At 43.0% G+C, this 26,944-nt stretch overlaps 1 protein-coding gene across 1 annotated transcript in view; it reads right to left on the bottom strand.

Annotated features, from left to right (window-relative positions):
• The window catches only part of SMPX (small muscle protein X-linked), a 54,408-nt gene that overhangs the window by 11,911 nt on the left and 15,553 nt on the right, over nucleotides 1–26,944 (bottom strand). Inside the window, exons 2-4 of the mRNA XM_083171001.1 lie at nucleotides 26,034–26,094; nucleotides 22,831–22,917; nucleotides 14,655–14,810 (exon numbers count right to left, since the gene is read on the bottom strand). Coding sequence (XP_083027127.1) covers nucleotides 14,670–14,810; nucleotides 22,831–22,917; nucleotides 26,034–26,072 — 267 coding nt within the window. The 5' untranslated portion in view covers nucleotides 26,073–26,094 and the 3' untranslated portion in view covers nucleotides 14,655–14,669. The remainder of the gene's footprint in view (nucleotides 1–14,654; nucleotides 14,811–22,830; nucleotides 22,918–26,033; nucleotides 26,095–26,944) is intronic.

Below are 26,944 nucleotides of genomic sequence, written 5' to 3'. Positions count from 1 at the left end.
TGACACTCCCAGAAAATGATTGGTTACCACCCCCAAACGCAGACTTCTTGCACATTAAGTTGTAAAGGGATTGGGCTTAGAACATTGTGGCATAACACCTTCATAACACCTTTAACCAAATGCAGGTTTATTTCTGTTCTTTCACCCATGCAATGCCTATAATAATCACTAGCAGCACAGGGTATTCCCATTTTTATCCCCAGGGACTGATTCCTCTACTGTACTTAAACAGATGAACCATAGCAAGATTTAGCACACAGTACATGCACATAAGTGAATTTGCAGAGGTTTGGGTATCCTATCCTGAGTTGTATGGGTCTTTGCTGGATTTGTATTTATGTGAAATAGACATTTTGGGATGCGAAGTGTGTGGCAACAATGGGATTGCACAGCGCTTTTCTGTCTTGTGAGAGTCTCATTGGAGTGTTGTGTGTGTGATGCTTGAGTTCCATGCTATTTTGAATCATATATGCAGAGAAGGGAAGGAACCCTGTTTTAGTTGGGTCCAGTGGCGGCGCAGAGGTGGAGCTGCAGCACAGTCCAGAATTCAAATAAGGGAGCCAAACCAACTGCCACACATCGCCATCCAGGAGTCAATGGCAGTTGGTGTGGCTCCCCTATCTGACTTTTGGACTGTGCTGCAGACCCTCTCTGGAGCCACCACTGGTTGGATCTCTTGCAGGGAGCGTGGTGCTGGTACAAGTACTAATACCAATGATGACTGTTGTAGCTCTGGGCAGAAAAAGAGCAGCTTGAAGTAGCACAGATCCTCACATTATGTTATTATCCCCATACAAACTGGCATTAACATAAGGCAGTAAATCAGGCTTTTGGGATATCATGAAATCCGACAGGATCAGGCTCACAGTCTGTGACATAGATGTTAATTAGATCTGGCCTCATCCTCAATACAAGTTTGCTGATTTTGATATGCCAGAATGTTTTTAGGTTGAGGAGGGTCAAGATATAATTTCATTTTGCTAGATAGATGTGTCCTAGATGGCGGCTGCACTGTCAAAGTTAACCATTTAATCTTAGCCCCTTCTGGTACTGTACACATATTAGTAAACATTACTTGGCTTATCTGATTGCTGATTTAAATCCACCAATGAGATCCGTTTGAGCTTTGAGGTGAGCACTGCTTAGCATTAAGACAACTTGTCACTTACAGTAGCTAGCATTGCAAAGTACAATACGTAGTGATAAAATGTGAAGGATGTCTCTGCCTTGTCACCTGTCACTCAGCAGAAACCTACATCTAATAGATTAGATGTGTAATCGAATACACACAAACAGAGCAGAATATATATAAATGTACATATTTGTCTCATTTTATTACGATATTTGCTATATCATTAATAATTACTGACATTTGCATATGCATGTCTTTTTAGAAATGTAAATGCGTATCCTATTTCATTAACCCTTGTTATGTTATCTCCTACCATGGAACTCTCCAAGTTGCAGTTTTTGTATTTCATATCTCATTGGGAGAAACAAAACTGCGCAGAATTGGAATATTATTTATTCAATAAAATATATTAGCCTATAGTAGCATAAAACAAAACTATTTTAATAATAAACTCTATCATTGATTTGTGGCCACAATCCTAAAAATCATATAAAAATCATAGCAGGATAGCCTAAAAAGTGGATATAAAACAAAAATCACTTCTCATCTATTGGTAGAATTTTTAGGTGCAAAACCCCTTATGGCGGGGTTTTATTTTTCTGTCTGGCCAGACATGAACTAAAAATATATGCACAGCAAGGTAACTCCACGGAAAATTGCTAACAATTGTGTATACAAACTTGCATGATTCTACTAACATTAATAGACCATACAAGGATAAGCATGCTACCCGTATGATTGTATGGAACTGCTTAGAAAATATATTGGGCATTTAAACCAACTAACCCATTAACCGATGGTACTAAACTATAGGTGACTCAAGGTGCCCACAGACGCACCGATCCCGGCATGCGTTGTGGGCTTAACTAGCACACATAGCATCGCATCGTATGCCTTGTGCATACGATGTGCATGCAATGCGATGCGATGCTATGCTAGAAAAAGCTAGTACAAAAAGTATGTGCAGCACATACTTTTTGTACTGTGCGATGGGGTGCCGCGGGAGCGCGCACCCCATCGTATAGCATCTCACCGCCGGGATCGGTGCGTGTGTGGGCACTTTTAGCCTGCAATAACGGTTGGGCAAAAACAATACTACCAATTCTACCAATAGATGAGAAATGATTGTTGTTTTATCTATTTTTAAGGCTATCCTGCTATGTTTTTTAATTGATTTTTATGATTGTGGCCACAAATCAATGATAGAGTTAATTATTAAAATAGTTTTGTTTTATATGCTAATATATTTTATTGAATAAATAATATGCCAATTCTGCGCAGTTTTTCTTCTCCCACTGTTTTTCTCTAAATTAGGGCCCATGAGTGGCCCTAACAAAACAGCGGCACTATTTTATGATTGAGCAAACTCTAAAAAGTGTCGTCAGAATGATTTAGTCCTCATTTCGTATCTCATTGTTATTAGTTTAGTTTATCTAATGTTGAAAAACAATAGCTCAATGCGATATAATTGCTTCTGAATCTATCCCCATATAATATTCTATCAGCCAGTTGGTGAACATTAATTCAATATAAAACAGCTCTGCTTGACAAACTCTGGCAGCTATTTCCATTAAATGTATATGACAAAGAAATCAACATATACTGCAGCTTTAACACTTCAGTATTCAGCTCATACAGTGCTGGCAAATACGGATTGCGGTTACTAAAGAGAGGTGACCCCTAGCCAGTAATTTCAGAGGAGGTTTTTGAGACTAGGAGAAAATGACATCTGCGACATAGAGAGATTATCATGATTGACAGAGGCAATATTTTGAAACAAATATGATGTACGACTGCTAAGGCATGCAGATTCTGCCCTGTATACAGCAAATGTTCCCTCTACTCTTCTTATCTAACATAAATGATAGTATAAAGTATAGATTTTTTTCTATTTTGACTAAACACCTCTGTAGGCTGTATTTTTCAATAGTATTGATAATATAAAATAGCTTAATAGTAGTAGATTGAGAAAAGTTTTATTCAGGGCCAGTGCCAGGTTTCCTAGCAACCTAGGCAAACTTTTCACCCCCCCCCCCCCTCCGAAAAAAAACAACAATACACAGCTCCTCAGTGATAAGTGCTAGGGGCCTCTGTCCTCCGGCCCCGCGGCTGGCGCTAAAGATGTGCTACTGTCCTGGTTGTACTCTCCACTCCAGCAGTCCTAGGCTGCAGCCTGCCTCTAGACACAGAGACAGCATCGGGGTTCGGACAGGCGGCACTGGCTGGCCGGTGTGCGGGCTGGGAAGGCAGCGGCAGCCGCGATTTGTCAGTGTCTGGGATGGGCGGCACTGACTGGCGGGTGTATGGATGTGCAGAGAGCGGCAGCCACCAGTGTCCATGCCTGTGACGGGCCGCACTGACTGGCGGGTGAACGGATGCGCAGGGAGCGGCAGCCAGCAGTGTCCATGCCTGTGACAGGCGGGACTGGCTAGCAGGTGTATGGGCTAGCTGGTGTATGGGCTGGCAGGTGTACTGGTGGGAAGTGGCAGCCGCCTGTGTCAGCGTAAGGCAGTGGCCTTAAATTAAGCTTACTGTCGCGGCTGGCCCCTGTATAAAGCACTCACCCACCAGCATAGGTGCTGCTGCTAGGGAGAGCAGAGCAAGTTCTTACTTACTTTTAACAGGCATTTGTGTCCCGGCTGGGTGGCTGTAGGGGCTCTAGACACTACCTTCTTTCCCTGCACCTCACCTCTTCCAAAGAAACTCAATACAGTAACAGCTTGTGGTGCCGCCCTCCTGGTTTTATTTAAAAATCCAGTAACATAATGAGTTCCAACATACAGTACAGTAAGAGGTGTTTCTTTTTGCTTTTAAAGTTTGATTGACTAGTACAGGGGTACAGTTCAGAGGCTGCTCTGGACAGCTGTCTCACACCGCACAAATAACCTGGGTCTGACTCGGGTTGTTGCCGGGTTAACCTGGGTCTCTGTGCGGTGTGAAGCGCCATTTGGAAAAACCGGGTCCAGCAACCCAGCATTTCAACCCAGGTTAAAAAGAAGGGTTTTACCCAGCTTGATGGACAGTGTAAACGGGTAATCCATTTACACTGCAGGAAGGAGGCAGTGTCAGCTCAAAGCACTGACCCCCCCACCACCACCGCTACTCCGTCCCCATGTGACATCAGCGACCCGGCTAAATTATTTGAAAAGATATTTCCTATATAAGCAATAAACATTATAGGTCATTGTGATGAATAAAGATGTTTGCTTGGCAATTTTCACACCTACAGTATTTTGACAAATTCACTTGGCACTCAAAGAGTTAAGAGAAGAGTTGGTGGAGACTAAATAGATGTCACTCATCTCCCCCACTTCTGCATTTTTTTAACCTGCAGTATAACCCTGACAACATTTGATTATTTGCTATGGAACCAAATTTTTGCAGTTTTCATCAGTCTCCCATAATGTCATGTCATGTTTGATTTAGTCATCACTGTTTGGGGTATAAGGGAAAGTAAAAGATGACCAATTTTAGTATGCAGACCAGGCGTGCATAAGTGATTGACATTAAATGAAGCACTATAGCTTTCACAGAAATTTGACAATAAAGTCATGAAGTGTTATCCTTCAGGAAATGAATTTCAAAAATGTGATGCATATATGATTGTCACTAAAATTGTAGACTATCATAAATATAAATTTAAGGCATGGCAAACTGGCACTCTAGTGTAATTACAGTAAATGCATAAAATATCCCAAAACTCATCAATTTCTACAATTCTAATGTACCAGAAAACCATAAGTACTTTATAAATCATAAGACTCAAAAATAAAAACAGTTTGATGTTCTGCGCCCCTTTGTGGTTGCAGCCCAGAATGCACACCAGGGTTACCAGCCCAACAAAACACCTTGTTGTGAAACTTTATAAATCATGGATCATGAGAACAACACTTCTTTAAAACATTACTCACACATTACCACTTAAAGGATGTCATCTAATCATTACAGCTAAAAAAAGACTAGGGGTGACATTCTATGGGATGAGATTTTTTCGCACTTTCAAAATCGCCCATTATCGTAATTTTTTAATATCGCATTTTTGCCGCGAATTCGCATATTTAATGAGGTGCGAATTCTGGAATGAAAAGTGCGATTAGGTGCGATAATGTGCGAATTTTAGGCATGAAAATGAGCGAATTTTAGGCATGAAAATGTGCGAATTTAAGGAAATGTGCGATTTTTTGTTCATCAAAAAAAAAAAAAAAATTGCGCGGGCTCCCCCCTCCTGAGCATAACCAGCCCCGGGCTCATTGAGCTGGTTCCAAAAATACGGGGGGACAAAAAGCATAGGGGTCCCCCGTATTTCTGAAACCAGCCCCGGACTCTTGGACCGGTCCTGGTTCCAAAAATACGGGGGACAAAAAATCTGGGGGTCCCCCGTATTTTGAAACCAGCACCGGGCTCCAACAGCCCTCGGTGTCATGCCACAGCCGGGGGACACTTTTTATATAAGGTCCCCCGGCCGAAACATGAGCACCGTGGCTGGTCAGCCTTGGACGGGGTACCTGGAGGATTGGGGACCCCCCCATAAAGGGGTCGTCCCCCCCCCAGGCTTCACCCGTCCAGGGCTGAAGCCCGGGGCTGTCACCGTTGTCCGTGGCCAGTGGACGCCGGCCTGATAGTGTTAAATCTTCCATAATAACATTGCTTGATACAGAAGAACTACAAGTGCCAGCAGACCTCCCCCGCATGCTGGGACTTGAAGAACCACAAGTCCCAGCATGCGGGGCATTAATGGGCCCGCTGGGACTTGTAGTCCACCTGTAAAAAGAATGTTAAAAAAAACACACACACAGAGAAGTAAAACTTTATTACACACACACACACACCTCACTTTTACACCCACATACTCACCGATCCAGGATCCAGCGCTGGTCTCCCTTCTGCTGCAGAGCCGGCTACCCCCGCACTGACAGCGGGGACAACCGGCTCTCTCCGATGCCGCTAACAGCCTCTGTAGCGCTGTCCCAGCGCTAGAGGCTGAGAGCGTCTTTGGCTTATGCGTCTCCATGGAGACGCATCGGCCAATCACGCTCTCAGCCTCTGTAGCGCTGGGACAGCGCTACATAGGCTGTTAGCGGCATCGGAGAGAGCCGGTTGTCCCCGCTGTCAGTGCGGGGGTAGCCGGCTCTGCAGCAGAAGGGAGACCAGCCCTGGATCGGTGAGTATGTGGGTGTAAAAGTGAGGTGTGTGTGTGTAATAAAGTTTTACTTCTCTGTGTGTGTGTTTTTTTTAACATTCTTTTTACAGGTGGACTAAAAGTCCCAGCGGGCCCATTAATGCCCCGCATGCTGGGACTTGTGGTTCTCCAAGTCCCAGCATGCAGGGGAGGTCTGCTGGCACTTGTAGTTCTTCTGTATCAAGCAATGTTATTATGGAAGATTTAACACTATCAGGCCGGCGTCCACTGGCCACGGACGCCGGTGACAGCCCCGGGCTTCAGCCCTGGACGGGTGAAGCCTGGGGGGGGACCCCTTTATGGGGGGTTCCCACTCCTCCAGGTACCCCGTCCAAGGCTGACCAGCCACGGTGCTCATGTTTCGGCCGGGGGACCTTATATAAAAAGTGTCCCCCGGCTGTGGCATGACACCGAGGGCTGTTGGAGCCCGGTGCTGGTTTCAAAATACGGGGGACACCCAGATTTTTTGTCCCCCGTATTTTTGGAACCAGGACCGGTCCAAGAGTCCGGGGCTGGTTTCAGAAATACGGGGGACCCCTATGCTTTTTGTCCCCCGTATTTTTGGAACCAGCCCCAGCTCAATGAGCCCGGGGCTGGTTATGCTCAGGAGGGGGGACCCCACGCAATTTTTTTTGTCAAAAAACACTTTTCCACATTTTTTAACACAGGGCCATGCACAGATCTCTATGATCTATGCAGGGTTCTGGCCAAATCGCATATCAGAACCTGGTCTGATTTTTTTGAGATTTTTAGACACATTTTTCAAATTCGCATCTCATTAAATATGCGAATTGTATACTTTTCGATGTGAAAACATCTGGATGCGAGTTCTGGCGAAAACTAAAAATCGCACTTCTAAAAAGTGCGATTTCGCTGCAAAACCTCACTTTTTGCCGATTTTCGCATCTCATTAAATATGCGAATTAGGGAAAAAGTGCGAAAACGGCCGTTTTTGCGATAAAATTCGCCAAAGTCAGATTATCTCATCCCATAGAATGTCACCCTCGATCTTTATACGGTAGGTGTCTGAAGCATATATGCGTAGGTGGTATATGCTGCATTGGCTACCATAAATTATTTAATAGTCTCATAAAGGGCCATTAAAATTAAAGTACTGCTACTTAGAGTACATGGAGGCCCATGTATCACATAATATTAAGTATCCCCCAAATGTATCAGGAGGGACCGCAGCAAGAATCTCCGATACATGCTGTAATCCCTCCTGCTCTGCCGCTAGATGCATCTCCCATAGGTTTCTATGAGGTATCCGATGCTGCCTGATTTTTCATCATTGGGCAGCATCGTATCGGGTCTCGAGGCTAACCGCCTTTCTGAAATGGCAGTAGCCCATTGTAGCCTGTGGACTACGATGCGCACTGCCGGTGATGTTGTGCAGTCAGTGGGGTTGACCAGGGGTCAGCGCTAACCGTGCATGCGCAGTCCTCTAGCACTCAGCGAAGCAGAGCGCAGGGATGGGCTCCTTTCGGAGCTCCGGTCCTTGTCTCTGCTGGGAGATACTTCCAGGAGAAAGTATTGCATACTGCAATGCAATCCTGTGAGATAAAACCTGTCCAGACCTGCAACCCAGTAAATGGGCCCCATAATAAAGAGAAATATGAACAATAGGTACTTCAGAGAATGTGCCAGCTAGTTATTGAAAAAAAAACTTAGTTACAAAGTTGTCACTAGGTGGCATTGTTGCAAAACAAATTACTTGTAGCATTTCAATGATTTAACTTCATTGTGGGCGAACATAAAATGTTAGGTGCAGTCACCAGCACATGTCTATGCGGTCTTTCAGGTCTGAAAACTGCTCTTCAAATAAAAAAAAAACCTACAATTCTTAGGGTGCATACACACTGTACAATTTTTTTGACCAATTTGGTTGAAAGACATTTCCATTGAACACAGTGTCCTGGACTAAAGATGTTGACTAAAGATATTGACGACAGACGAAAGAAGAAAGATCTAGCTACAGTTTATAGGCTCTTTTTGAAAGATATTTAAATTGAGCTGCACGCACAGTTGACGAACAATGTTGATGAACTGGCGGGTATGCGCATCATCATTCATCGTTTGTTTGTTGACAATATCTTTTGTCAACATCTTTCGTCCAGGACACTGGGTTCAATGGAAATGTCTTTTAACCAAATTGGTCAAAAAAATTGTACAGTGTGTATGCACCTCACATAAGGTGAGGACCAGTGATTGGGGGGAAGGGGGGGGGGGGCGGCTGAAAGTGAGTCAATCAGACATATTTGCTTCCCTGGTCAATGCCCTTTGGTTGTCTTTTTGTATCTTGAAGAACCAGGCCTGAAAGACAGCATCACACTTGGCTATTTCTCCTTACATCTAGAAATTTATTTTCATTTAAGCCTTAAAACTTATTCCAGGGTGCTCTAAAAGGAATACTTTGATTTCAAGCCTGTACCTCTAAGCATAGTACATTTTGTTTTGCCTATCATTATCAGTGGTGTAGCTTCATCCCAGTGGCCCAAGCAAGATAGATGTTGGGCCATGCCAACCTCTACAAGCCATGACATTCCGAGGAAAAAGAGTTGTATTATGCGACTCCCCATCCAGTTACAGCCCATTTCCCTCTAACCTGTTATCGCACAAGTATGTCCATATGCGCAAATCCATGCAACTTTGGTCTGCAAATCTAGTGATGTCTCAGCCAATAACAAATGCACAGTAGCGCACAGTAGCTAATTCCATCTGCAATCTGTGTGAGTGCCACACAATACAGGGAGCCTTTTAGTGGCTGACAGATAATACTGAGAGCTACAGTATTTATGCCTGCCAGGCAATGCTGAATTTAATATCCAGTTTAATATCCACCATAAAACAATAAAATCATTTTAGTGACTGCCATACATCACTGAATGAAGAGGCTGTTGCAGTGGCCTCCCTACAATTCAGAGTGTTGCAGTGCCTGCAATATAATGAAGAGTGTTGCACAGTGATGTCCATAGAGAATTGCAGTGACCAACCTATTATACAGGGAAAATTGCAGTCCCTGACATATAATACAGAGAGCATTGCAGCCCAATACAGAACCGCCTGCCTATCCCATCACACCCACACTGTCTGTAGGAGTTACATCTCTTGTTGGCGGGTACTTCGGGTTAGGCTGCAGGGGGGGGGGGGGGTATGGTTAGGCTGTGGGGAGGGAGTGTTAGTGTTAGGCACTTAGAAGGGGGCATTAGAGTTTGGTTGCAGGGTAGAGGGCTATCTTTAGGCAGCATGGTACAATGGTTAAGGTTAGGCACTAGTGGGAAAGGTTAAGGTTAGGCTGCAGGGGAGATGGTTAAGTTGGGCTGCACGGAGGGGGTTATGGTTAGATGTGGGCAGGTGGATAGTAAATTTACTTACCAGACCCCTGTCGGTATTCCCTCCTTTGGGATGCCAGCATCAGTATTCTGTACACCGGCATCCTCACCGCCGGTCATCCATATATATTCCACACAGACACAAATGTAGAGTTACGCAGAGACAATATAATTTCCTTTATACCTTACAGATTGGGAGTTGTCTGTGAATGTGGACTGTGACAGCTCCATCCCAAGTATCTTCCATGTTACACTGATGGAATCAGCACTGTAATCTGTTAGCCCCATCTCCTGCTGAGACACTGCCATCTACTTTTCCTTGCTCCATCTAATCATCCAGGATGGCCCCTTGAAGGAGTGGGACCCAGGACATTTGCCAAAGACCTACTGCTATGAGCCACCATTCTTTCTACAAACAACTGCCCATCTTTGCCTGATACATTGAGCTTCTGCCTTCCTGGTTTGGATGGGAGATATGAGTAGGGAATGAGGCTCAGGAGGAGCAAGGGTGGCAAGCAACCTTGTATGGGGGAGCAATGTTTTCAATCAGCGCATGCACATACTGATGTATGCACATGTGCAGGCTCTGTGTGCAAACAGATGCAGCGACTTGCATAGTCGCCAATCTGTTCGCACAGGACAGATTGAGCAGGGGGCGTGGGGCAGCGGTGAGGGGGCTGCACCCATGCAGCATTTCATGGTAATTCAGCATGGTAATTCAGCAATGACACGGGTGCGGGAGTGGGCAGCGGATGTCAGCTACCCCCCTCTTCCCCTACAGGGAGCACGCAGATGTAAGACACCAGAGAGTGTCTTAGATCTGCCGGCACTGTAGAAATCATTCATTGGTTGGCGACTATCAAATGATTTCCTCCACGCATGCAAACTGTGAATAGATGTTTATGCTAAACCTCCATTCGCAAGCGTGAAGAGATATGAGGTGCATGAGGGGGGAGCGGTGTTTGTGCAGGCAGTGTTTAAAGCACACGCAAAGCTGCAAATTTTGTTAACCAGAATGACCTCCACTGTGCAAGGGCAGCAGGGAAGAGGTGTTTGGAAAGTGCCGGATATGACTGATAGGACCAAATGGGGCCAGTGATCTTGGCTGGAAGCTGGCTGATACAATGGAGAAGTGGTCCTCCTCCATTGTCTCCAGCAGCACCACCACTGATCCTTGTACTGTGGATACACCTCTGTGCATACAGCATAGTTAGTCTAAAAATTATATTAATTCCAATTTGAGTAAATAGCTTTTCTATATTCCAAAATCAGACAATTTAATTGTATTCCAATATATTCTGTTTTGCAGTATTAAGTGCAAACAAACTATTATATCACAAACTAACTAGAGTGTTCAATTTATTGTTCCAGTTTTGAGACTATTGGATTTGTCTTGAAACATGTAAAAATGAAGCTCTCTGCCACAGATGCCAGAGATCTTACAGCAGATGTACAGTCGACATGTGGTAAAACTCTGTCAGCCACCTGGCCCCAGCTTTCTTGTCTTCATGCCTGGCACTGAGGAAGTGAATATCTGCCAGTTATGTATTATTACTAAGATAACAGGGCTATCTACTTGTCACTGTCATGCTACGTACACACCTGCTTCTATGTCCTTGAAATATTACATTATTTCTCTAGATTCACAGCTCTAGGCTTACATTTACAATATTGGCTCTACATAATAATCAGGGCAGAAGAAACACTATATATGGCTTTCTTTTCTTTGTTCAAATAAATGGCTGCTTGCAGATCCCCTGAAGAGTTGTCCTGCAGGTACTTAGGATGTGCCCTGCACGGCCCAGCGGCAACCAGGAGTCTTCCTCCTGTTATGAAATCACATGTGCTGCTGGCACAGGTCTGGTTCAGGAAGCATTATAGTCCTGCTATGGCTCTAGATTTTAAGGCAAATAAATGTGCATATTCAGCCATAGTCACAGTTACAGTATATGCACCTCTATGACCAGACTGCTACCACTGGCATAGCAAAAACCCCCACTACCCCCACAGAGGCTTGGGGGTGCACTCATACAAGAGCCGGGTCCAGGAACATTTTCAATTTCAAATGTGGCACCATCCACCAGCCAATCAAAGCTCCCAGACTAGCGGCCACAGTTATTGATTGACTGCTGGACCACAAGCACCGACTGGCTCATGAGCTGGCACCAGACTCAGCGAGAGGGGAGCAGGAGCACGCTTTACTCTCTCCTTCCCCTCAGAAATGGATGGCGCCATCACAGCACAGGCAGCAGCAGAGGCCAGGCTAGATGGTAAGCAGAATTGGAGTCATTAAGTAAGTGGCACTTTTGGGGGTATTAACTGGCACTATTGGGGCATTATGTGTAATTGCCACTGCTGGGGTATTATGTGTAAGTGGCACTTTTGGGGCAATACTGGGGGCATTATGTGTATAAACAGCAGTACTGTGGGCATTACGTGAGAGTGGCACTACTGAGGGCATTATGTGTATAAGCAGGAGTATGATGTGTGGCATAATGTGTCATTGGCATTAACATAATATGTCATGGTAATTATGGTGTATGGCATAATGTTTAATGGGCATTATTGTGTGTGACATATTGTGTAAGGGGTATTACAGTGTGTGGCATAATGTGTAATAAGCATTAGGTGGCTGTGCCACAATGGGTAATGGGAATTACATTGTGTGGCATAATGTGTACAGGGTATAAAAAAATGACAAAAAATATAAATATAAATGGTATGAATCAGGAATGTATTTTTCCTGTGGTTGCCAATTTTTCTGCAAGACCATGCATGTTGCAATGAGGCCACACACATTTTTTTGGAATCCAAGCACCTATAGTAGGACATGCATACATTCTTTGTTTTTAAAGTGTCTATAGGGGCACATTTGTAACTCTTCACATTAGGAGTCAAATTGCCTAGAAATCATAGGCAAAAGCAGGGGGGGAGGGCTGTTCTGGTTGCCCACCACTTCATACATTGTATGGGACAGAGCAGAGCTGCTGCACATGACCAATGGTAGCAGCTTCTTCTACCACATTTATTGTATGTCTGGATTGTGCGGATCAGTGCCCTTTAACATTGCAATGGACCAGAGAGCAGCTGTCTGGAGGAAGAGACAGGAGCCTCATCATGAAGTGTGAGCTATCGATCGGTGTGAGCCGATCGATAGAAACACTATTTGACATTGCCCATATTTGACATTGATGGCCATCCCTATCTACCCACACTGGTGGCTCCATATAGAACACAGCAGCTCCTGCTACAATGGGTACCTGCCTGGTCTGGTACTTCTTCTCCACATACAAGAGGCACTGTGAGTCAGGGGGGGGGGAGGGGAAGCTCCTTTTCCCCCTATTGCTGCTTATATCTTAGTCTATCTTTCACCCGCTTCTGCCAGTATGTCTGTGAAGGGTATTGTACTTCTAAGGGTTACCAAAAGGTCTACACTTGCAGAAACTGCAAGGCAAATTACACCCAGCACATCAAGGGTGTCTCCCTATTTATTTTTATTTATTTAACAGTTTATTATATAGCGCACACATATTCCGCAGCGCTTTACAGAGTATAGTTGAACATTCACATCAGTCCCTGCCCCAGTGGAGCTTACAATCTATATTCCCTATGTGCATCATGTTATGATGGAGTGCAGGGCCCTGTCGCTGGCCCTCAGGACACTGCGCCAGGTGATATCACATCTGTGCTCTCTACTCTAACAACTGAGCTTGCAGCCTCTCGCAGAGAATGGGAAGCTCTTCATGCTCATATTGAGGATAGAGGGGGGAGGAGCCTCCATTCTGAAAGAAGTGCTGACTCCTCCAGACCACCAGCTCTATCCCCATTGTCACCTGACTGCAGTGTCCCCTGTGGAATCATAGAAATGGAATTACCAGTAAGTACTAAATTCCTATTTTCACACTGAAGCCCTGATTCCAACTAAACACAGTTTCAACCAGTGTTACAGCTCTTCAAATAGCATCTGGGATCCAGATTTTTCCCGGGTCAACCCCTTTCATATTGACTGTCCTGAAAAATGAGTGAGTCATTAAAAGATTTCTGCCAAAGACAAGGTCATGAAAAGTTTGTGGTGACTGCCATCTGCCAACATCCCCGATCAGCCAACCAGGTCATTATTGAGAAACCCAGGTGGCACCATTCACACTGCAGCCTACCCATGTCAATCACAATTAGGGTTCAGCCTTTCACAGATCAGGACCTAAGTCACCTGGGCTTGCCCTGGCTCATTAAGAATGGGCTATACTTTACCTACAACTTTGAATTGACCGTAGCTGTGTATAAGTGAGCATTAGTACAGATGGAGTGCCTCTTTTCTTTGGCTGGGGATCGCCAGCATGTCTCCGCTGGTGATCGCCGGCGCAGAGGCGCACACGCGTCCCAGTTCCAGGACGGCGCCGCTGCGGGTCCCTGCCCGTCTCTACTTCAGGGAGATGGGTAGGGATAGGGGGACAGCAGGGAGGCAAAGGGGCACCGGGGGAGGCGGCGGAGCCAGCTCTGTAGTCATGGGGCACGCGCGTCCCTGGCGAGGTCCGGTGATAGAATTGCCAGCCCTGGGCGGCGAAGCCAGATCCGTAGCCATAGGGCACGCGCGAGCGTCTCGTGTGTACGCATCCCTGGCGAGGGCCTGCCGCTGTCAAGGGCTGGCGATAGTATCGCCAGCCCCTGCAAAAAAGAGGCTGGCTCCATCCGTATGTGTAAGGGTATTTTCCTATGATTACAACTTTGATACCTTCCATATGAGATCTGGACTGTAACATCAGTATAGTAGATTTTTTAGTAAATTAGCAAAGTGCAAAAACTGCTCAGTGCTTATGGTGTCACCATCTTCAAGTCATGCCCAAAAAGGGACAGTACTCCCTTATCATTGGATTTATACAGCTTAAAAAAAAGACAAGAATTTCAAGACAATTCAACTCTCACATACAGTATGGAAACTTTGGAAATAGTAAACCAGGTTTTGCATTTCAAAAAATATGGTAAGTGCAATTAAAATGTTAAGCAATCTCACCATCTGTAGGTCACACTACTGCTCCTCAGCCCTTGGTACAAATTTAAGTTCACTTTTTATATTCTGAATTTCTGAGAGGTTGACCGCAGGCCCAGGAAGTTTAACGGCTCCAGGAAGCTGCTTTTTCTCTTTTTCTGGTAAAACGTCTGGATTACTCTAGATAAATAAAGAAATAAAGTACTGCATTACTCACTTTCTTAAAGTTTATTAATTAAAATATAGGCCTACTTGCAATTTAAGTTTTCTAAATATAATTATTTACATAATATACTAGTACATGGCTAAGAAAGTACAATCTTCTATTACAATAAGAATCATGGCCACTTAATCTATTTCTCTTGTTTGTGTCAATGTCTTGTTCCTTTATAGCTTAAGTTCCTTCCTGATGGATAAAGTGAAACGATTTGCTCGCCATAAACAAAAATGATATTCTCCAACATTTTCTTTTCAAGGTCTGCAGACATGGAGGAGAGAATGATTTCAATGCCCCAATAAAGTTTATCCTAGCAGCCATGGTGGAACTGGCCTGACTGGGGGTTGGATAAATCCCAGGTGGGACCTTGCATCACAACTCCACCCACTATCATCAGGGGTGGCACCAATGCAAGGATAAGCTGGTGACTGTTTCCTATGGGACATACTTTGTCCCATACAACTGCTGTGCTGCCCAGTGGCATGTAAGTTCCCTGTAAGGCTGTGAAGTTGCCTGATCAGTTGAGGAACTGTCTGCTGTGCTCCAATTGGCTGAGCGACCCATCACACTCTCACTCAGATAATCCGAGTATAAAGTCACAGGGATACATTTACTTAAGATTCTAAAAATGCAAAAGAGGTGAAGTTGCCCATAATAACCAATCATATTCTGCCTATCATTTTCTAGGATGCAATAGAGAAATGATATCTTGGTTGCTATGAGCAACACCACATCCTTTCATTTTTTTAACCTTTAGTAAATTGACCTGACAATGCATCACTGTTTTTCTAAACAAACATGGTGGACAACACCGATTCAAAATCACAAATTTACTCAACATATTTTTGTAGGGCCAGATGTACCAAGGTTAAAAAAAGTGATAAGTGGAGAGTGATAAACACACAGCCAATCATCTCCTACCTGTTTTTTTTCAATCCCAGCCTGTAACATGACAGGTAGGAGCTGATTGGCTGGTTGTTTATCACTCTCTATTTTATCACTTTTGAAGCTGGATACATATGCCCCTTAGTGTCTTATTTCCTTCCAGTGATGATACTCATTAGTGTCGGACATTTCTGATTTCAGTATAAAGCATTCATATTTAAAGCACTGCAGTGATCATTCTAGTGTTACAAATTTCGCTGTCATATTGCTTCCTAAAATATATTTTTTAGAATTATTTCCCCAAGCAAATGGTGGGAAAAAAAGTAGTAGGTTGAACTATCCTAAAACTTGGTGACTATAAATATTTGTGCCCATCATCAATTTATTTCTTGTTTTTAATATATGTATTTTAATGTGTACTATTGTCATTAAATAATTTTCATTGATTTAATTGATAAACATTAGTGCTGCTTCTCTTTATTACTTTTGTACAGTAAAGAAGCCTCCTACACCTCCTTTAACCATTTATGCACCATCTGCAAATTTAGGGATGAGCAGTACAAGTTAAGATGGTGATGATACATAACAGAAATTGATAATGCTAGTGTAGAAGTGTAACAGGATTGAGGGAGATATTTGTGCACTATCTGACGCTAATGAGAATGAATGAATGATGTTGATTGTGTAAGTAAGCCACCAGTGGCAACAGTCCTTCCTCTTGATAAAAAAGAAAAACTTTCTGATTCCTTGGCATAAGCAATCCAGTAGGTATGGGATTATCTTGATGTAAATCGGGCAAAGTCCTTAAAGGCATATGCTACATTTCTGAGGCCAAAATTGATATAGGTAGGTAAGTTAATCATCTAGGTGCCTAACCCATGTTAAGTCATATTTAGAGAGTTCATGAAATGTATTATGTATTCTAATGTATTATAAAATGATAACAATGTGTTGTAATTAACACCATCATCATGACATTCCTCATTAGTTATTAGAGATAGTCCTTCCAAAAAAATTGTTTTGTGAGGGCATTCAGACACAAAGGGGCAGCCCCTGTCACTGAAGTACTTGGTTTGTTAAACTGTGCATATCCTCTTTAATATCCAGCACAATCATGAGTTGGAGGCTTATAGGACAATTCCATCTTGCACCTTTTTAATTATAAGAACAAGAAAAAGAAAAAGTGTTTGTATGAATGCACTCCTTTTTTTGGTTTATGTACTGTCAGTAAACAGTTTTCTATTTTACTACTTTTGATGGGACCATCATGCAATAGTCTTCAACCAGGAAGCCAATTGGTCAAGAATGTTCTTGTTATCAACCATCCAAAGATGGTTGATAACAAGAACATTCTTGACCAATTGGCTTCCTGGTTGAAGACTATTGCATGATGGTCCCATCAAAAGTAGTAAAATAGAAAACTGTTTACTGACAGTACATAAACCAAAAAAAGGAGTGCATCCATACAAACACTTTTTCTTTTTCTTGTTCTTGTATGCCAACTGTTTGGGATAGCACCCCCACTGTTGCGAACCGACATACAGTGGTCCATTGCCCGTCCAATAGAGGGCATTAATCTTTCCTTTGTGTGCAGAACCCCCCAAAACCCCTGTTCACCTTTTTAATTATGTCTGTGAGCTGCCTTAAGCCCATCATTAACAACTGTTAGCTGCCCTTGGTATTTTTATTGGAGAGTGCCCAACCAAACCAAACTTCAGTCACCCACGTGGCAGTCTCAGGACTGATCAATTGATTGATTGAATGATTGAGTATTAATTAAAATTAACATGTGTGAGGCCTGTATTGGATAAAATTGGGTAAAATTCTCAAACTCAATTAAATTAAATTAACTTTTAAATCATTCCTTCCTTCTGAACTATTTCTTGATTAGTTAAAACATTATTGGTATCTTTCTATGGAGTTGTATAGTTTATTTGACTGCCACGCCGTCTGCCCTATAGTGCCACTCTGTTTAGTAGAGTGGCCATTTTAGAATTAAGCTGCCATATATTTGTGCCACCCACTATGGTCACTTAGCTTAGTCAGCCAGCTAACTTGGTGCAACCTTTTGGGCTATGCTAGATAAAAACATTATTGCAATCTATGTGGTGTTCAAAATTGACTGGAAATTACTGGAAATTAATATTATTGAGACTAACAATACTGTAGCAACAAAAAAGCCTAAATTACAGGTGGAGCCCCTCTCGTTGTTGCCAGCCCTTGCCAGCCGCCAGGCCCCGCCATCTGTTGGAAGGGGGCGCGCGCGTACAACCCGCACGCTTGCCTTGTTCTGACGGAGCTCCCCACTGCCATCTGCCTCCTCCCTGCTGCCTCCCCGTGCCATCCACCACCTTCCCGCACTCCCCTAACCCTTCCCATCTCCCTGATGTGGAGACATGCAGGGTTTGTTTTTAATATTCTTAGTAAACGTGAAGTCTTAATGAAGAACTATAGCAACATCCCTCACCCAGGCAAATATAAAGACTCAGCAGCTCCCATCATGACAGAGAACAATTAATTCCCATCAGTGTGCATGCAGCTGAACTTGTCTCCAGCCCTGATGAAATCCTCTACAGCAAATCGAACAGAAACCAAAGATGTTCTTGTTTAAATTAAAAGTTCAAGTACCATTAAAAATGAATTATTTCTTGCCAGCCGCGTCTGTCGGCTGCACATTTATTGAGCAGCACTTCATTACACAAATACTTTATGCATTATTTAGCCAGCTATTTTTTGTCTCCCATGTATATTTTACCACTATGATTCTGTTGTCAAGGAGGCCTATTGCTGTTTTAGTGTTTACTTTATTTCGCTAGTCCAGGCTGCATTATACCTACAGCTTCCAACAAGCATAATCAGAAGTGTAGTTACTGTATAGCAGCAGTGGCCAACCAGTGGCTCTTTCTCTGTTGTGACATGACACCAGCACTGCCAGCCTGCCTCCTCTGACAGGTGCCCAACTGTTCTCATAGAAGGTTTCACTATCTGAAACCTCCTCTGAACAGCTCCATGTACAACATGATATTATGATGTCACATCGCATGACAAGAGGCGGGGCTCAAGGCGTCCATATGGAAGATGCAATCGTGGATACAGTCTCAAAGTGAGAACTGTGTGGTTGCGGTAAAGGAGGGGAGCAGCCTACAGAGCTGGGGCAGGCCAGAATGACACATGAAGTAGCTGTAGTGAATTATGTGATTCTGGCTTTCTCAATGTATTGTGGGAGTTATTCCAGCCATGATCGCTGATGGGTAATATACCAGCGCCCTACTATCAGCTGCCACCCAGAAAACGTGAAATCCTGCCGATTTTTTGGGGGAAAATCACGGTGACTGGCGGGTAAATGTAAATCCATTCACAACTACACACCATCTAATGATTTTCCCAGTGTGTGCAGTAAACTAGACTGATTGAGGCCAGAGCTGACATCACAGACCCATACTGAAAATGCTTGGGCACACCTACATTTTTCCTGACATTCCCAGAAAACAGCCGGGTGACACCCACAAATGCCGACCTCCTGTCAATCAACTTGCAAATGGCCAGCAAACAGAAGAGATGCTGGATATTGTCGCTGAATGGCTATGATCTATAACCATGCAAAAATGTTCGATAGTCAGCAACTGTGCGGATTCGCACAGCAGCGATCAGGTCTGAATAACCCCTTCTATGTGGTGCTAGATTTTTTATTAGCCAGGTAAGTGGTTATGTATAACCCAATCATTGTGCTCATAAATATAAATATATTTGTATCACAGACATATAAATGTAAAATGGTACTTGAGTCTATCACAGCATGATAATACTCCATTTCCCTCCCATTGTATTTCTGTAAAGTATAAAATGAACAATTTGCTTGTGCCGTTTCACTAAACAAAATAACATCTCCTACACTGAAGACATGCATCAAATGTTTGTCAAGTCCCAAGTACATCCCAGTGTGAAGATCGATCTGACAACCTTAAAGATATATTTGGCAGAGTTATATTGCATCTGAGAGTTTGTGCTCCTACAGGGTACATCTGACAGCAAGCAAGATAAATCTGTCAGCTGAGTACTACAGCCCTCCTAACTGTAATTCAGGGAGATTCTACAACCGAAGCCTCTTATTATAAAGGGTATCCGGATGGCTGATACAGTAGATAAAGTCAAGATCGACAGTTAATAGGTCAACACCATGTGGACATACAGTACATATGGTCAACATGGTCAAAAGGTCGACAAAAGAAAAATGTTGATATGGTTATGGTCGGCACATGACAAGGTCAATATGAGCTTTTGGTGGATTTTATTAATTACTTTACCACCCACATAAACATTGGAAAAGTGTGCCGATCGCAGTGGAGCGGGGCACCTGGGCATTCAAGGAGATGTGGTACACTAATTGATGGTCCACATGCTCAAGTGTCGACCTTGACTGCAAAACACATGGAAAAACTCATGTCGGCCTTTTAATATCAACCATTTCCGTGTCAACTTTTCCTTGTGTCAACCTTTTTCCAGTGCCGACCTCGCTCATGTTGTTCTTTTGGTGTTGGCATAGACTATGTCAACCTAGGCATTGTCAACATAATATACGACTCCCATTTTGAAGATGGTCATGCTGGCCGTTCCCATGGGCGAATCCCCTGGTCCACCGCCTGCACCCGGTGCATGCACATGCGCATTTCGAAAACATGGTTCCTGCATGCGAAGGAACGAACCAGTATAAACCCCAGACTGGATACAGCAGCGGTAACACATGGACCATGTTACTGCACATACAAACCCACAGCTGATGGCAAAAACCTGCTCCAAAATGGCAATGACATGTTTGCAATTTTGCAACCAGTACCCATTATAACCTCCAAATAGTCACTTCCTGTCAAGCACTTATGCCATACTCTCCAACATCTGAAGAGCAAAACCGGTCCAAATTCTGAAAGGGGGCGTGGCCACTGGAAAGGGCGTGGCCATCGGGCAGTTGGACACCCTGATTCAGACCCAATTGCATGGCTGTGATTTCGCAGCACGGGCGATTATCAAACGAACGACCAAGCATGCGCATGGTACGCACATTCTAGGAGATAATAGATAGATGATTGGTGGCTATGGGCAACTCCCATCTTAGTAAAGATACCCCTTAAAGTTTGAATTTATTGGTACTGGTACGTATATTATACGTATATGTATCTAAATATGTCCTGTTTTGGACACAGAAATATTAATTAAAATAATAATCAATAATTAATCAATGCCATCCTTTTATCACTTTTTGCACTTGTAGCTATACTGTATGTGTATTTTTCTAGGCAACTATAGGAATTACATAACAAATATGTAACATAAAATAATATATTTTTCTGCCATTTGAGATTCAAATTGTTTGGCAGTTTCAGGGTGGAAATATTGTTGTATTAAAATAGTATATGCAAATAAGAAAAGTAAATCAAATTTAATATGGTTTCCATGGAAACCTCATCTGTTTTATAGTAAGTATGTTGAACAAGTACAATATGAGATAATGCATTGGGTTCCTGTATACAGGGTTATACTGACACACTGTGGCTAAAAATATTTATTTCAATTATAATTTCACAATCCAAAATCTACACAAATACAATTTGTGTGATTCAAAAATAAAATCATTATTAAACTGATGACATTCCGTGAACCTATTTTTTTTTTTTTTGCATTGCACTAAGGGCCCGATTCTGCTTGGATCAAGCCCTGAAACGCCTCCCTGCCGAATTATTTTTATAATTGTGCCCCCTCCCCCCTTCCCCCCTGTCATTTGAGATCCGGCGCTGGACAGTGTGTGCAGGAGATCCGCATCGGTCAGCATTTGCTAGGCAGTGAGTGCAGTAGACCAAACACCGGGGTGCGGGAGCAGAAGACCCAGCACCAGTGACCAGGTGACCCGCAATGCCAATTAGAAAAAACATCTCCGACCTGCACTGAGGGGGAGAGGAAGGCACTTAGCAAGGTACCCAGTCCCACCTATACTGGGGGAAGATGGCGATAAGGAGGGACACAGTGATGCCTGCTGTCAAAACTTTTTCAAACTCCCTGCTCTCCCATCTCCCCCTCTGTCCACCACCCCTACTCTCCCGTCCTCTTCCCCCTTCACTCCCTCTCCCCCTCCTCTCCCTCTACCCCCTCCTCTAACTCTCCCTCCTCTCACTCTTCCCCTCTCCTCTTTCTCTCTCCCCATCTCTTCTCCCCCTTCCCCCTCCTCTCCCATCTTTCCCCCTCCGCTTGTTCTTCCACTTTCCCCCATCCACTCCCTCTTCTCAACTCTCCCCCCTCCTCTCTCTCTCCTCTCTCCCTTCTTCTTTGCCTACCTCCTTGCCACCTCCTTTTTTTCTCTCCCCTGCTCTATCTTTCCCCTGCTCTCTTTCTCTTGTATCTCTTCTCTCACCTCTTTCCCCACACTTACCCTCCCTATCTTTCCTCCCTTTCTCTAACAGTCTCTACCTGGCCGTGTCTACCTATCCCTGACTTCCCCTGTCTTTCACTTCCTGTCTATCTCTCCTTGACCCCTTCTCTCATTCTGTCTCTCCCCCTTTCTCTTCTGGACACCCTCTCTCTTTCTGTCATTCTCTCTCTTTCTGCCTGTCTCTCTTCCTTTCTATCCCCAATGCCCTCTATCACTCCCTGTCTCTCCCTTTTCTCTCTCTTTTTCTCCAATACCCTCTTTGGCTCTCACACTCCTCTCTCTCTCTTTCTTCTGCCCCGCCCCATAAGGGGCATTGTAATAAGGAGGAGTTGGGAGGGGGCTTTCAAGATTTTACTATGGGGCACACAAAGTGCTAGTTATGCCCTTCTATCTATCTATCTATCATTCCATCCAATACCTGTGTGTATCTATTTCCATCTCTCTCTCTCTCTCTCTCTCTCTCTCTCTCTCTGCAATCTGTCTCTATATGTACCTAGAGAGAGAGAGAGACAATCTAAATGTACAGTTAAAATAAGTTTTCCTTACACTTGTGAGATGTTTGTAGTACATTGCTTTCTCAAACATTAATAATATGGAAAATCGGGATGTAATAAAAATATTTTGTTTACAGTTATATTTAATAATATAATATATTAATTAGCTGTTTCATTGATTGTTACCTGTTCTGCTTCAGGTGTGAATTCTCTTCTTTTGGGTGGTTGACCAGCTCCAGGTCGGAATGCTCCCATAGGGATATTTAGATTAGCCTAGTAAATAAATGAAAATAGTTGTACAGTATACAGAGTTTGTTCTCTAAATAGACAAAGTCTAAACTAAATGAAAAAACATGAATGCTTCACTCTGATCACATTTAGTGAACTTGAACCCAGACAATTGTTTAGAATATGATTTTTTTTTTATCACCCACCCAATCACATTACAGGAATAGCGCATAGTTGGGTGCAAGTCTGTTGTTAGAATAAAAGAAAAAAAAACCTGGTATCAACATATTTGCAGGTAATCAAAAGAAGGGGGAAAATTGTGAAAACCTTTTTTTTTTATATAAAAATTATAAATATACTGGTCTCATGGGAACATTACGGGTAGGTATGAGAATGTTGGGAACACACTCAAGTTTGAGGGAAAATGCAGAGCCTGGTCCTGGTGTTCTCTCCCCAGATAGGCCTGGGGGCAGTCCTGGTGTTCTAATGGCAGAGGTGAGGAGAAGCCTCATAAAGATCCTGTGTGGTTGAATCGCAGTCCTTCTGTATTAATTTTGCTTGTTTGTCTTCTATTTTCCTATGGTTTAATGCCAGTTTAACACTGCTATTGACACTTTATCAACTTGACATTTCATATAATAAACACCCTTGTGTCCTAAAGGTTTGGCATCCTAACCTATACTGAATACATGTACTGAATACATGTGTTCATCCTTAATACTATCCCCAATTTCAACACCTCTCCATCTCCAGCAAAAGCTGTTAATCAAAATCGAAAGGCCCCATACATTAGGCCGACTTGTCCTAAGGCTAAGTGAGCCTGATTTCCCCTGAGCTCCCCGGGAGAGAGCTCAATAAGATTTGACGTGCCATTTTTTTTTAGATGTGATAAGTCAGATGCGATTTATCACACTTAAGCCCGGGGAGCCGGAGGCGGGGGAAGCAAAATTGAAAAATCCTATTCAAAAGACTGGGCAGCTGCTGATTGGCTGAGAGAGCTCTCTCAGGCAATCAGAAGCCATCCAGTCTTTTGATTAGGATATTTCAGTTTGTTCCCTGCTCGCCATCTGCCACATCGGATGCAATATATTGTGGGTGCTTAGCACTCTTGATGGGCTGCTGAGGGCTGCACATAAGATGTATCTTATGTGCAGCCCATACGACCTGCAACTCTGATCCGAGTCTGGGAATTTGACCATTCGTACCCATTCGATCTTAGTAAATTTCCCCCTTAGTGTTAATATTGCTTATTTTTTAAATCCTATATCATAATAGGCTAAAGCTGTTCCTCACTTCTATGGAGGGAATTCAAGTGTTTGGCATGTCAACCACCTCTAGATGAAATCCAGCAGACCAATACAATTGTTGCTCTGTTCGGGCACGCACAGCCGCCAGTGCTGACTGTTATGTTGTCCATCCTTTTGATGGGCTGGTAACTCGTTGGTATAATAAAATAAAATGTATACATGATTTACATGTGTTCTTAGCTGTGCTTCTCAATAATGGATTTTTTTAATGGGTGGGAAAGAGGGAGGGAGGGTCAGAGCAAACTAAGCAAAACTATAACACAAATATTATTATAATAATAATAATAATAATAATAATAAAGACTTTATAATTATAGTGTTCTGCATAAAGCCACCCTGACATAATTTGCATATTGTAGGCATTTTGTGTATACTGTACACATAATAATGTGCTCATGCCATGCATTGTTAATGTAGTTCAATTTACTATACATTTATATTAAATTTTAAAACATGAACAAGTATATTCATGGCAGGTCCACAACTGTGGGGAAAAACCCAAAGTTTTTCAAAAGCAAGAGTCACTGATTCATTGTAAACCCACAGATTCCGTTTAAAATAACTTTTTTCCACCTTGTCTAATGTTTTCCTGGGGAATAAAATACGAGTGTCATTTATGCTACAATTAGTGAGGGTAATCTGTCTGTTATGAGCACTGTGGGTCCCTGTTCAAATAAATTGAGAAGCAGAAAATATGGAATATTATGAAAAGTGCTATTTTAAGACGTGTTGTTTTTTTTAAGCTTAACTATTCCAAGTAAAGGGATGAGCTAGTTGCTTATGTAACTTAATGTTGTTGATTTTTATATCCTTTGCTGTAATGGCAAAAAATATTACACAGTATAGTAACAATAACATTCCAAGTAGTAAGTAACAGTGAGTTACTTTGGTTAATTTAAATGCACAGAGCTGGGAATTAATACAGCTACAATATTTTCATCATATATATACAAATAAGCGCATAAAGTGTAAAACGTCCACAGCTACAATCAGCCCTCAATTATCTAGAAATAGATCGGTTTGGGTAAATCAGCCCTGAACGACAGTAGCTATCTGGTTCTGATGTATGTAATGTTGGGTACACACCAGAACGATTTGGCCTCATAACACCCAATTTAGATACAATCTCGACCGATTGTATCTAAATCGGGCCTGTTTGGGGCCATTTCTGATCCGATTCACAGATCCTTCCTCCAGCAGATAGGATCTGGAAACGTCCATTCAGCTGGGTACAGGGCGAGATCTGATCGGATTGACGGATTCAGATCGTGTGGAGGTCCTGAGCAGGTGGTGTGCTCCAACAGATCATGAACCGATCTTACGATCGTCTTATAATCTGCTCACGACCTGCACCGTTCTGGTGTGTACCAGGCATAAGAGTGTCACTGGGTCTGGGTGTACTGAAAAATAAATTTATATAATTTTGTATCTGCTTAAAATAACTCAATAGCAGTCAGTATACTGTCTGGATCCCCCTCCTGAGAGAGTACTGGGTCATAGTGGCAACAACAGACACAACAATGAAGGTGCAGTAGTGGCCTGGTGTCATTTCTGTTTTAAGGCTACGTTTTAGCCTCAATTCAATCTTAATATGAATTAAAAAAAAAGTGCATCCCCCAGTGGTGAGATTATTGCAGTCTCTTCTTAAAATATATGTAGGCTGCATTTAATACATAGAAATGCAGTATTTCCACTTCTCCCATAACACCTGCACTGCAGTCCGCAGTTATTCCTCGTTCTATACAGAAATATACATACATCGGTACCTGGCAGATGTTGGCATCAGTGTGCAATGCATGCATGTAGATAACATGCTATGGTAAATTGTTGTAAGCTCATTTCATGAGCACATACCTGGAGAGATCTGACATTTGATGCTGGCTGTTTAGACATTTTATAAGCTGGAATCTCCTTCCTGCAAACAAAGTTAACACAGTCAGATTATATGTATCTGTTTAATGCTCACTCATTATCTGGGCAGCAGTACAATTCCTTCTCGCTTTCCCGGTTGCCTGGATACTTCAACAATTATATTGTGAAGCAAGAACACCTGAGCTCTGGTGCTCAATTATTATTATTATACCACATTTACCGTACACAATCACAGACCAAGGACATTGTTTGAGCTTAGATTTTGTAGTTAGGCCTTGATAGCACATTGCTGTATTTGCAGGTATCTTAGTATAGAATGTGGTGGATTATTTCGATATTTGACACCTATTTTAGGGAAGTGGTGTTTGTAAAACCAGATACAGCTGTTGTAAACCCTTTATACTGTATCTCTCTCAAGGGGGTTCCAAATGGCAAATGCAGGGCACGTAGCTATAAGAGACACATCATTGTGGCCTCGTCGTCCAGCTCTATAGTTACACAACACTTGTCATTGCATAACATGTGCTATCCCACAGTTATATCCGTCCTGATAAGCATATCCCATATCTAGTCATTATGACCTGTAACATTATACAGTGGAAATCTATTGCAGTCTCTAATGACCCCATACACTAAACTGATGTATTGCATGCAGCCTCACATTTGATACCTTGGGGTCCTTTAGCATACCATGTATAGAATGTGACTCTCAGCAAGTGGGATCGGATCCTATCAGATCCAACATATCTTATGTATAGCACTTGCAATCTTCGGATCTGCATACCTCCCAACATGATCCTCTGCAGGAGGGACACATTGCTCTGTTTCTGGACTTCTCTCTTAATGTATGATTGCAATCACCTGTGTGGGAACACCTTTCTTACCCATTTACC

The sequence above is a fragment of the Crinia signifera genome, chromosome 2 (genome assembly GCF_055691185.1).
Source record: "Crinia signifera chromosome 2, ASM5569118v1, whole genome shotgun sequence".
Classification (NCBI taxonomy): Eukaryota; Metazoa; Chordata; class Amphibia; order Anura; family Myobatrachidae; genus Crinia; species Crinia signifera.
This window is presented reverse-complemented; position numbering and strand designations above follow the sequence as displayed.